This window comes from Schistocerca serialis, chromosome 1 (genome assembly GCF_023864345.2).
Source record: "Schistocerca serialis cubense isolate TAMUIC-IGC-003099 chromosome 1, iqSchSeri2.2, whole genome shotgun sequence".
NCBI lineage: Eukaryota > Metazoa > Arthropoda > Insecta > Orthoptera > Acrididae > Schistocerca > Schistocerca serialis.
This window is the reverse complement of record NC_064638.1, coordinates 327,464,183-327,477,972: the sequence shown is the minus strand read 5'-3', so window position 1 is coordinate 327,477,972 and position 13,790 is coordinate 327,464,183. Positions and strand designations below refer to the sequence as shown.

The 13,790-nt window shown below is 44.6% G+C and overlaps 2 protein-coding genes across 2 annotated transcripts in view; one reads left to right on the top strand and one right to left on the bottom strand.

The window, feature by feature from the left end:
• Positions 1 to 3,173, top strand: part of LOC126469855 (uncharacterized) — a 102,709-nt gene extending 99,536 nt beyond the window's left edge. Inside the window, exon 2 of the mRNA XM_050097165.1 lies at positions 2,265 to 3,173. Within this exon, the coding sequence (XP_049953122.1) occupies positions 2,290 to 2,949 (660 nt within the window). The 5' untranslated portion in view covers positions 2,265 to 2,289 and the 3' untranslated portion in view covers positions 2,950 to 3,173. The remainder of the gene's footprint in view (positions 1 to 2,264) is intronic.
• The window catches only part of LOC126469864 (COMM domain-containing protein 4), a 555,575-nt gene that overhangs the window by 427,038 nt on the left and 114,747 nt on the right, over positions 1 to 13,790 (bottom strand). The window lies entirely within an intron of this gene.

Sequence of the window (13,790 nt, the reverse complement as noted above, 5' to 3'; positions counted from 1 at the left end):
GACTTACACACTACTTACACTAACTTATTCCAAGAACAACACGCACACCCATACCCGAGAGAGCACTCGAATCTCGAACGGGAGGGGCCGCGCTGTCAGTGATGTGGCACCTCTAACCGCGCGGCCACCTCCGCGCGGCTTGGAAACGGTGTGAAAGAAGACTCATATGACCAAGTGGCTTCCTTCCACTGCTCCTTAATCTAGGTTATATGGCTTCGGCCCGCGTTGTTACAGGCAATTGCATTACTAACACCAGTTTCTGGATTCCAGCTCGCCTTGCAGTTCCTTGCTTATGATTCTCTTCTTGTTGTTTTGGTGCTGGCAGGGTTCGCCAGTGCGACATTCAGTTCTGCAGTGACTTTCGGAGCTGCCTTCCCCATACTTATCGCCACTATCCTCTCCAACAACCGTCTGTTACGATCAGTCAACACACACTTTCGTCTGCATTGTGACTTAGCGAATGATGTTTCTTGCTGTCCTTGTGTGGGGCATAAATCTTCGATACGGTGCCTCATAAAACCGCAAACAATGCAGCTAGCTCGGTTACAGAAGCACCCAACATACGGGCACCAACCATTTGTGTATGTTCAAATTCAGTTATCTCCGACATAATGCATTCACAACTACACTACTGGCCATTAAAATTGCTACACCAAGAAGAAATGCAGATGATAAACGGGTATTCATTGGACAAATATATTATACAAGAACTGACATGTGATTACATTTTCACGCAATTTGCGTGTATAGATCCTGAGAAATCAGTACCCAGAACAACCACCTCTGGCCGTAATAACGGCCTTGATATGCCTGGACATTGAGTCAAACAGAGCTTGGATGGCGTGTACAAGTACAGCTGCCCATGCAGCTTCAACACGATACCACAGTTCATCAAGAGTAGTGACTGGCGTATTGTGACGAGCCAGTTGCTCGGCCACCATTGACCAGACGTTTCCAATTGGAGAGAGATCTGGAGAATGTGCTGGCCAGGGCAGCAGCCGAACATTTTCTGTATCCAGAGAGGCCCGTACAGGACCTGCAACATGAGGTCGTGCATTATGCTGTTGAAATGTAGGATTTCGCAGGGATCGAATGAAGGGTAGAGCCACGGGTCGTAACACATCTGATATGTAACGTCCACTGTTCAAAGTGCCGTCAATGCGAACAAGAGGTGACCGAGACGTGTATCCAGTAGCAGCCCATACCATCACGCCGGATGATACACCAGTATGGCAATGACGAATACACACTTCCAATGTGCGTTCACCGCGATGTCGCCAAACACGGATGCGACCATCATGATGCTGTAAACATAACCGGGATTCATCCGAAAAAATGACGTTTTGCCATCCGTGCACCCAGGTTCGTCGTTGAGTACACCATCTCCGGCGCTCCTGTCTGTGATGCAGCGTTAAGGGTAAACGCAGCCATGGTCTCCGAACTGATAGTCCACGCTGCTGCAAACGTCGTCGAACTGTTCGTGGAGATGGTTGTTGTCTTGCAAACGTCCCCATCTGTTGACTCAGGGATCGAGATGTGGCTGCACGATCCATTACAGCCATGCCATAAGATGCCTGTCATGTCGACTGCTAGTGATACCAGGCCGTTGGGATCCAGCACGGCGTTCCGTATTACCCTCCTGAACCCACCGATTCCATATTCTGGTAACGGTCATTGGATCTCGACCAACGCGAGCAGCAATGTCGTGATACGATAAACTGCAATCGCGATAGGCTACAATCCGACATTTATCAAAGTCGGAAACGTGATGGTACGCATTTCTCCTCCTTACACTTGGCATCACAACAACGTTTCACTAGGCACTGTGTATGAGAAATCGGTTAGAAACTTTCCTCATGTCAGCTCATTGCAGGTGTCTCCACCGGCGCTAACCTTGTGTGAATGCTCTGAAAATCTAATAATTTGCATATCACAGCATCTTCTTCCTGTCGGTTAAATGTCGCGTCTGTAGCAAGTCATCGTCGTGGTGTAGCAATTTTAATGGCCAGTAGTGTACACAGAATACTGTTTTATCCGTGACTGAGTCTTGAAACATATTGAGGACATTATAGAGATACTACTTGTGGTCAAATAGAAGAGCACAACATGTAGGCTTGGCTAGCATCCGCATTTACGTTCAGAGGTGCATTTGTTATTTTTTCGAACCATTGTACCCAAGTGGCTACCCACGATCATTTTGATTTGTTGCATGTTTATAAAAAGAAACCCGTGTCTCCACTAACGGCACTACGTCGTCGTTGCAGGGGCGAAGTCGTGCATCGACCGAGGATGCGAGCATTGATGGTGCTCGCGGTGGCGCTGGCGGCCGCTACGACGGGCCTCGCGTGGGCCGCGGAGCGTTGCTGTGGCGACGCCGAGCCGTGGCAGGGGCAGGCGCGCGCCAAGCGTAGCTTCAGCGCCTGGGGCGGCAAGCGCGCCGGGCCCGACGGCGTCGCCGGCGCTGACGTCGACGACGGCTACGGCGACGGCGACGACCAGAAGAGGGCCTTCTCCAGCTGGGGCGGCAAGAGGGCGGTCCCCGGCTGGCAGGCGGCGCGGGGCAGCCCGCTGGAGGACGACAAGCGCTCCAAGCAGTCCTTCTACAGCTGGGGCGGCAAGCGCGGCCTCGACGGGGAGGCAGAAGCCGACGGCCAAGCTCCAGAAGACGCGGTCGAAAAGAAGAGGGGAGGGGTCAGGTTCTCCAGCTGGGGTGGCAAGAGGGACCATTTCCAAGACGACGACGGTGGCGTGGAGGACCTCGCCGATAGCAAGAGAGCTTTCTCCAGCTGGGGAGGGAAGAGATTCGGCGACGGAGCGCCGGCCGCGGAGAAGCGCGCCTTCTCCACCTGGGGGGAGTCGCTGGCCAACCGCCGCCTCGACCTCTACAACTACAGGCCCGTGCAGCTCCGCAACGGCAACGGCCCGCCCTTCTTCCCCTGGGGTGGCTAATCGCGTTCCGCCCTGACGCTTCTTCTGCACCTCCCTCTGCTTTTCGTTTCCATAACGCACACGGAATGTGTAGCGTACCGATTGCTTTGTACCCTTGTGTGGAACAGAAAACCGATATCCCATTGTTTGTGGCCGTCGGAGAAATGTAGTAATATTTGCATGTAATACATTGCAGTAATGTAGTAATATGTGAAAAAATCAGCCAATAAAGACGTAAAATGTCATCCTTTCCGCTCATTGCATTCTTCCTACCACTGACCTAAACACAATCAACATTTTGTATCGTTGGAATATACAGCATGAAGTTTCCAAACTGAATTCCTTGTAAAAGACACAATTCACTTTCTCCAATTATTTGAATTTATTGGCTTTACCACCAATAATGGTTAATACTCCGCACCACAAAGTATTACTAGGCTTCAGTCTGCATAATACACGGACAGTGTATATTGTGATGTCTGATGTAGTATCTAACGTCATACATAAAAAAATTTCGCTCCTGAAATTCTCTCTATGAATTATTGTTATAAGACGGTAACATATGCGAAAACATTATTTCAGCATATATTTGTTTACACAGCCACAATCATTTTCTTAGGCACGAAAGTGCATACATCAATGGATTCAGAGTAACTATGCATGACTATAAGGTTTCGTGACCGTAGCCTGCTTATATAAAATTCTTGTGTCTTTCGGACCGCATGAAAATATAAAATGAAACTATCTCTCACAATAGTCAAAACGTTGGTCGTTTCATTTTAAATTATAATGTTTCAAATACCCTAAACATTTTTTTTTTTTTGAAATGTTTGTAAGCTCCCCTACAAACAGCAAGAAATAAAGCAGCAATAAGGATTACTTTTTCTTCGAAGACAGACAATGAGACTTATTTCTAGCTGAGAGAAAAGACGCAGAACGTAGCTTCAACACCTACTTAACGCAGGGTGACAACTCAAACTTGAAAAAACGTTCCCCGAGAATTCCAGGAGTGAGGAGGAAGATGGTGCCAAGAAGCTCCTCGTAAATTAATGGTGAGTGAAAGGCGGGGAGGGGGGTATACTACAATAATGACCTTTCTTTCTATCTTCTCAGCTGAGATATACTAGCCATAAACGAGTTTAACCACAATTTTTAAACATAGATAATTTATGTGGAATAATATTCACATAATTAACATACTTTCAAATATTAAGTATTTTAAAATTCGTGATTTATAGTAATCAATAACATCAAATTTCAGTGATGGGTTACAAACATAGAATTTCCTGAGATTTTATGAAATTCCCTGAGATTTCCCTGATTTTTCCAGGTAAAATATAATTCTTGAAAATTTCAGGTTTTTCCGGAAGTATCTCCGCCTTGTTAACCGTTTATGCATTACATATTACACGCGATAGAAGATAGCAAAGACGGGTGTAAAATACGGCGGAAAAGCGTGTACTGTCTACTCGTTGGTCTGAATCGTTGCTGCCGCATAACGCAGTTGCTGAACGCGTCAGTTTCGGCTATCACTCGTCACATACTGTTTATGACAGTGCATATGCAACAACACTCGCCAAGCGCAAACGTTAGTGATTCGGACGTATTACGCGATGACAATGTTGTTTCTGCATTAATGGATGTGTAACTGCCGTGTGCCAATAGCGCACTCTCTGCCATCGCATTTGGAAAGTGTCATGATGTAACACAGTTCATCCATAACACGAAAGAGTTTTATGACAAAGTCCATTCTACTTTTGGAGAGTGCCGAAATACAACTAAAAAGCGCTTACCAGGCGCCGGTCTTCATCCTGTTTTTCTAGTCCACCTCCTCACGCACTTTTCTAGCTCTGAACAATACCGCGAAAGACTATACCAATACATAAAGTGGTTGTCAAAAACAGCTGAACAGAAAAACGTTTGTTGTCAGCAAAATTCGAGTTCAGTACCGACACATCACGTTATAAGCAACCAGGTCATATTTCGAACGCAAGGAAAGATGAAGTAACACTCTCTCTACAGAGAAAAAGCCAGTTCACTTAACAGAAAAGTATAAGTAAAATGTGACCCGAAACGAGAAAGACGGGGAAAACAGCACAGCACAGCGACGTGCGGCTGCTTACTGCAGGCGAAGGCCAAAGTTGAACATGTTTTCTTTTTCCTTTCTTGTTTAAAAAAATTGTTCCAAAACAGATTTTTGAGAGACTCAGATTGTCTTCATTAGAAGTTTGTTTTACTGGAGTACATTTCACCACCACTAGTCACTTTGTTTCTTTCTTTTTTTTAATATAGGCCTGTTGCTATAAGTGAAACGCGTTACGAAGCTAAACTTCCCTGATAAACGCGAACAGCCCTTACACTCAAAACTGGTGTTTGGTGGCATGTGATAGTGAGAATTTCTATAGTTCTGCTTCGTTATGGTATCTTTACTTGATGCGAACGTGTTTATTTAAGATCAGTGGTAGGGGCATGTCATGCTATAAGAACGCATAATGTACGTCATTTGTTACTCCTCACCTCATCCAATATTTCCACCAACCATTCATGGACGCTGTTGTAAATCCCATTTGTATAGTAAAATGGCTCTCCAAAAAACAACAGTGCTGCGTAAGCCACATTTAAAATTGGTGATAACTGTAGAAGCAGTTAGAGATGCTACAACAGCCTTTGCTTTTCCAGTGACGGTCTGTCTTTGCCAATTTTTGATGAATGACGCTCTAAAAATTGCACAATGGGCCTTTGTCCGAATTTTCACAGCCAAATGAAGAATGGGAAATGGACAAATGGGATACCAAAGTGATAATCGTGGGATCTAGTTTTGCAGAGAAAGATGTAACTGCTTGAAAGTAATCAGGATGATTAAGAAAAACTTAACTAGTAATTTGAGGGACAATTACCCAGTGGGTTTTTATCCGATTGTTCATAGTCAAACGAAGAGTCAAAATGGACAAATGTGGTATCAAACCGGACAGCGTGTGATCCAATTTTGAAAAAAAAAGATTTAATTGTTTGAAGTAATGACGGTAATTAAGAAAAACTTAATTAGCTACTGAAGTATCATAAAGGGCATCTCTTCAAGGTCTAGCTGTTTTGTGCATAAAAAGCTACACTGGTGCAGAAATTGTTGAATTCTTTCTTTCATGTTGAAAAAATATAATAAACATCAAATGACTGCTATTACTGAATCTTTTCCGACTTCTCTTGAGCTATAGACTCTTCATAATATAAGGATACCGACTGATATGTTAAAATATTAGATTTCGTGTTTGCTAAACTAAATATGAAAATTAAAAAAAAACTGAAAAAGGGTCCAGTGAACTGTTTTGTCAAATAATTGCCGGCCGCGGTGGTCTAGCGGTTCTAGGCGCTCAGTCCGGAACCGCGCGACTGCTACGGTCGCAGGTTCGAATCCTGCCTCGGGCATGGATGTGTGTGATGTCCTTAGGTTAGTTAGGTTTAAGTAGTTCTAAGTTCTAGGGGACTGATGACCACAGATGTTAAGTCCCATAGCGCTCAGAGCCATTTGAACCATTTTTTGTCAAATAATTTGTCTGAAATTAAGAAATAACATAAATACATTTTTTGTGCTTCTTTTGCTGTAAATGACTTCAAGCATCAGTCAAAGGAGCATCAAATGTTTCTCTATTCTGTTTTATTTCTACTTTTTAGACAAATCATTTCACAAAATATTTGACTGGTCTTTTTTCAGTTTTTTTTTCTTTCTCTTCGGACTAATACTGAAGTTTAGCTGGCAGTCGGTATTGTTTTACGAACGTGAGACACGAAGATTAAGGCAGTGAAATAAAAGAAAGACAGTTTTTTTAATGAACAAATGGGTATCTGTCTGGGTCTGAAGTTTGCTAATCTCCAACGATATCAAAAACTTCAAATATGTATCAATAATAAAGTGGGAATATCTGTGCCGGGGCATTCAGGTGTGCAGAACAGAATTGTTATAGCGAACGTTTATTTCCTCCAGTCACATGACTGCGGTACGTAATTACGGTCTATCTGTAACCGCCCTGCAGGTTTTGGATTTCATTACATCGCTAGTATAAACAAATGCTGAACAAAAATGTCGCGGATTTTCCACATGGTGGGGCATTTATCATGTTTGTAACAAGAATGCTCTATTTTTTCTGTATAATAAGCGCGAATAGCTGCCGTCATTTTTTTAGGTTTTGTACTGCATTTCCGAGTCTCTGTTTTAATAAATTATGCCGTGGTGTCACTGCACAAAGTTTCTCTAGCGAACCACTGGGAAAGTGCTCCGAAAACTTCAATTGGGGGCTATAACACGCAGACAATTCTTCATGTAACAACTAAAATATTAAATGCACATAATCATTCTCCACGTTAAAGGAACAAGAACTACAATTTACTATTGTGACTACTTTAAAATAAGCATAACTGCTGGTAATCTGTACAATGAGGAAATGACCCGAACTGTCATTTTCTGTGCCGCTACAGATTCCTCCAAATTCATACATTCAACGGACTGGTTAGCAGCACATTCCCACATAACCGAAATTATCTAGCATTTTTCTCGTAAATATATGGCCATACAGCCACATGAATTTGTTCTAGTGTACTTACTCTTTATCACGCTACCGATTATCTTCAACAAGTACATAACGTCTTACTATTATGATTGAGTTAAGTGCAGCTTTGCGGCACTCACATACGAAAAGTAACTTTTTCTCTACTGCGTATTTCGATCTGCATCCGTGAAACAACAATTATTGATTCACCATTGTTGTTTCTAATAAATAAAAGAATAGCAACAACTCAAACTGCGTAATATTTAAGTTACAACCTCTCTGCAAGTTGAAAACAAACATTGTTATAATAGTGTCAGCACAAAACACGAAAGCCACGTAACAATACCTGTTCGCGTTGACGTCATGTGCAGTACACTATGTTCACTCGTGGCTCACTCCATAGATATTCCTACTCTTTGGAGTAACACAACCGTTCTACACCGACAGTAATAATTAAAAAACTTTTACTTTTTTTACTTATGAACTAAAAAGTCATTAAACAAATTGTCGACTGAAGAGTATTCAGTAATCACAAGCATAGGCTAATTCTCTATTGTGGTCAAATATAGCCGTAGAAGAACAATCACTACACTCTTATACCATACTCACAAGTTACATAATTACTTAAAAATTAAAATTATTCTCGCGAAGAAGCCCTTATTCTATATGAACCGTGGATTTATTTTCAAAGAATATTCTCAAGAATTTATTCTATTTACTAGCGATTCATCAAGAACATTAACACATTTAATCACACTATGTGAGCGTGGAAGTAGTTGCCAGGGAATAGCTGATGAAATCAAAAACAAATTGCTTTTAACAAATGGGAATTTTATTCCTAAAAGCCTTTTTTTAAAGAAACAGATTTAAAATTATAAGCAGAAAGCACCCTCTAAATATCAGGTTACAATTTATTCAGAGGCAGAAAGAAACAAATTTTTGAGTGTATGAGCTTTATGGCTGAGAACCTTGCCGCTCCCTTTTGACACGGCCGTAGTCAAGACCGCTCACAACAACCTAAGAAAGACTACACTGGTGCAAATCTGCAACACACCAGATTACCTTAAAGTAAAAGTTTTAACAATTCACACAAGCACACAAACTATGCACCCCGTAAGAGGGATGGAAATGGTGCAAAACACTAAAATTAAAAGATTAACTTTGCCGCCGAAGGTGTAACATGATTTTAACTTCTAAGAAAAGTCTTACGATGAAAGGGTGGCAACTTTATGTACTAAAATGACCATTTAAATGAAAGGCCATGAAATGCAATCTTATATAAAATTACACAAGGTTGGCCAAACGAGTTAACATGCTCTACAGTACACAGATACCGACTCTCAAGATGATAGGCAAGATCAAAACATATTTCAGGAATTACGCTGTTACCATTCAGGCAATAAATTCGTTAACAAAGGCATACTAGCACTCCGACAGACAATCTGACCGATTTCCAACCGTCAGATCCAATATATCGGCCGATGTCGAGTAAAACCAAGATACCTACACCTTCTAACTGGGCCTCACCAAGATCAAGCATCAAATACCACTCAAGACAAGTTTAAAATGATACAGAAAACACAAGTCAGAACTGTCAAATCTCTACGGAAGAAGGCTGCGGGTTCTAGACAACAACACACACCACTTGTTATCACACGCGTGAACGGCTGAGGAAACAACAATCCACAAATAACGAACAAATCGTAACAGTCGAGATTTAAAAGAAGTCACTAATTACTCAACTTGAGGATCCCGCTTCAGAGAACAGCGAAAAGTCGCTCTCGCAGCTAGCGCCTCCAAATGCAACAGCGCGTGCCCGCCGCCAGAAGCCCCGGCCTGGCTTCGCGCTGTGGAGACTGCGTCGCTGCTCAGTTGCAGCGAACCAACAAGGTCCAACCACATCCCGACTCTGAAAATGGTGTCCACCCTGAGGATCCAAGACGTCGTCGACTAAGACGACCGGCCGAGCAAACGACCAACGGCAGCCCGCTTTCGCCGACAGCGGTCCCGGCGAATACCAACACCATTCGGACCCGACTGTTGCTGGCTGCCACCTCTTCCCGACTGATACTGGTGTCAGTGCTCAGCAGACCACACGTCGCCATCCGCCGACCAGCCGACCGATCGACCAAAGGCCTCCCGTCTGCGTCGACCACGCTCCCGGCGCGTACTTGCACCGTGCGGACCTGCCTGCTGCTGACTGACAACTCGTCCAACAGCGGAGTAACGACGAACCCGACTCAGTCCACAACCCAACAGCGACTGAGACTTAGAGCCGACTGACTAACATGCGAGTGTCTGCCTTCCGACTGACTCTATCGACACACTGCACCGACTCCCAACTGACCTACTGGCGAGCTCATAGCGCCCCTTAAATGCACGTGAACAGACAACTTTTCCCCTTTCCCACCAGAGGGAGACACCAAATCTGCGATTGCCACAGCGGCGCCACCGCTAGAAACGGAGGGCGACTGTTTCACACTACGCGCTGCGGCACGCTCTTCAAAACAGCAATTTTTACCACGGCTCACTATGAATGTGATTATTCCGCTATAATATACCCCTTACCTACAAGTCTGATAGTTACCAAAAGAAGGTATCCTGTCAATATTTACTTTAAAATGTATGGCGAGATCTGGAAGGCACATTAGTCAAAGGATCAAATACATCCACCGCCTGGGGATTAAATACATATCATTTCTTCTATAGAGCCACTCAACTATATAGGAACGGGAAGCCAAACACCACAATAATTAAGCTTCCTCGTACCAACCGCGAGACGACATTCTTTTGTAAGAGAACATACACTGGTTTTCGACAGAGTTCAATCAACTGGGAACAGCGGAGGAATCCTGAAGAAGATCCCAGCAGAGGGGTCAAAACGTCTAGTACTGAAGAAGTTAAAAGCGGAACGTGATGTGTCCTAATCATCCAGCAGATTGTACCTTCAATGTAAATGGCCACGAATGCCTGCAAACGCGCATAAAACATGTAAAGTTTTAGTTTAGATCATGGAGGAATGGTCTAGATCAGTGGTGGTCAATCCGAAGCAATTTCGTGTGGCGCGAAGAGCCATCACTGGGTGGTCATCAGACACGAATCTTAACTACCAGAGATTACATCTGTTTTTCAGACAGAAAATAATTTTCAAAACAACCATTAGAAACAGGAGTTTATAGTCCCAAAGCAATCACTCAATTAACAATTAATCGTTTACAGTTAAAATCATCGATCAGTTATGACGTGGTCCGCTCAGTGACACGATTATAAAAGCTACTTCAGTGCTATCTTTCTTATGCACTTTTGCGGCGTTCGTTGCATAAGAAACTACAGAGGCATATTCTTCCGGTAGCGGTGTCATTTCACCAGTTAATCTCCAGTCATCGAAAAACCTAATGAGTTATTATTATTATACACATCAAAAAAAAGTTTTGCGTCTCCTCGGTTCCGAGAGTTCCGGAACCTGTACAGAAAATTGGAACAGAGATCAACACAAACATCATATCCGTCCTTTTATTGCTCATGAAAACCACACATTGCATGTTGAATCACCACACGGCGAGACCTTCAGAGGTGGTGATCCAGATTGATGTACACACCGGTACCTCTAATACCCAGTAGCACGTCCTCTTGTATTGATGCATGCCTGTATTCGTCATGGCATACCATCCACATGTTCATCCAGACACTGTATGTACACATTGTCCCACTCCTCAAAGGCGATCGGCTTAGATCCCTCAGAGTGCTTGGTGAGTGACGTCGTCCATGAACAGCCCTTGTCAGTCTATCCTAGGCACGTGCGATAGGGTTCATGTCTGGAGAACATGCTGGCCAATTTAGTCGAGCGATGTCATTATCCTGGAGGAAGTAATTCACAAGATGTGCACGATGGGAGCGCGAACTGTAGTCCATGAAGACGAATGCCTCGCTAATATGCTGCCGATATGGTTGCTCTATCGGTCGGATGATGGCATTCACGTATAGTACAGCCGCTACGGCGCCTTCCATGACCACCAGCGGCGTACGTCGGCCCCACATAATGCCACCCCAATATAGCAGGGAACCTCCACCTTGCTGCACTCGCTGGACAGTGTGTCTAAGGCGTTCAGCCTGACCGGGTTGCCTCCAAACACGTCTCCGAGATTGTTTGGTTGAAGGCATATGCGACACTCATCGGAGAAGAGAACGTGACGCCAATCCTGAGCGGTCCATTCGGCAAGTTGTTGGGCCCATCTGTACCGTGCTGCATGGTGTCGTGGTTGCAAAGTTGGATCTCGCCAAGGACGTCGGGATTGAAGTTGCGCATCTTGCAGCCTATAGCGCACAGTTTGAGTCGTAACACGACGTCCTGTGGCTGCACGAAAAGCATTATTCAACACGGTGGTGTTGCTATAAGGTTCCTCCAAGCCATAACCTGTAGGTAGCGGTCATCCACTGCGTCCGCCCTTGGGCAGCCTGAGCGAGGGATGTCATCGATAGTTCCTGTCTCTTTGTATCTCCTCCATGTCCGAACAACATCGCTTTGGCTCACTCCGAGACGCCTGGACACTTACTTCCCTTGTTGAGAGCCCTTCCTGGCACTAAGTAACAATGCGGACGCGATCGAACCGCGGTATTGCTCGTCTAGGCATGGTTGAACTACAGACAACACGAGCCGTGTAGCTCCTTCCGGGTGGAATGACTGGAACTGATCGGCTGTCGGACCCCCTCCGCTGCTCACGGAGGCATGGTTGTTTACATCTTTGGGCGGGTTAGTGACATCTCTGAACAGTCAAAGAGACTGTGTCCGTGATACAATATCCACAGTCAACGTCTATCTACAGGAGTTCTGGGAACCGGGATGATGCAAAACTTTTTTGATGCGTGTATTGTTATTGTTATTATATATGAAACGGTACAATAAGATGTGTGGCTACATCAGTTAAAATAGTTGAAGGTACATCATTTGTAGAATAAAAATTTTGTTGGATTTTAACCTTCTTTACACTTAATACCTTTAAAATACTTAGTTGGAAACAGGTACGGCTCACATAGTGTTAAGGTTTTGAGACGCGTTTCACAGATACTAAGTCTGACGATGCAAGTCTAGATAACATACCATCATTTTTTGGAAGTTGCTGACACTCCGTCGAATTGACAGATTTCCTTACTGCCAGAACGAACTGTGGGTGTGTACTGACGAATTCATCGACACGATAACAATGTCTCTCTGTTAGCCGAAAGACCCACAAGTCATTGTTTTGGCTTCTGCCACGCGTGAAGAAGACGTTTGAGTTAATCATAGATCACGACACTCACAGCATCGTAGAGCCCATAAACAAACATGATGCTTTCCATCTGATGCCACATTTGTTCATCAACGCACTGAAAAATATTTTAACTACTTTGGAACATTCCCCATGACCGCAGTGTGCCATGGTTGTTGAATGCTGGACAGGAATACCAGCTATGTACGTTGCCCAGCCATTCTATCTAACAACTTTCCAGTATCAGATGCACTGTATCGAGGGCCGATAGTGTCACGATTGTTATTCGTCTTGGTATACGAGTGTATACACACTGAGTAGCTAGAACATTATGACCACCGACCTACTATCGATATAAACATGTATAGGCGATAGTATCGTCACCTGGCAACGAATGACTGCTAGTAAGACACACGCACGGTGCATGTAGTATCAGTGAGCGTACTGTCCGTATGTAGAATGGGGAAGGCGCGTGATCTGAGTCTGACCGAGCGCAGATTGTGATGGTCCGGAGGCTCGGCACGAGCATTTGGGAAACTGCACTTGTCGGTTGTTCGAGGGGTACTGTAGTGAATGCCTTCAACACGAGGCGAAACCAAGGTGAAACGACGACCAGACATCGTGCGGTTGGGCGGCCACACCTCATTACAAATGTCGGACGTCGTAGTCTCGGCAGGCTGGTGAAACTGGACGGGGGCGAACTGTGACGGAACTAACATCAGACTTTAATGCTAGGCAGAGTACGACTGTGCCCGAAAACACATTGCTCCGAACACTCCTAACGATGAACATCTGCTGCCGACAGCCCATACATGTGCCAATGCTAACGCCACGACATCGGCAACTAAAACTGAAATGCGCACGTGACTATCAGCACTGAACGTTGGTGTAGTGGAAGAGCGTTTCATGGTCTGACGAATCCCGACACCTTCTTCATCATGCCGATGGGAGGGCACGAATCCGTCGTCCTACGGTGGAACAGCTCCTTGACACCTGTACTGTGGGACTGAGACAAGCTGGCGGTGGCTCCATTATGCTCTGGGGAACATTCACATGGGCAATCATAGGTCCAGCG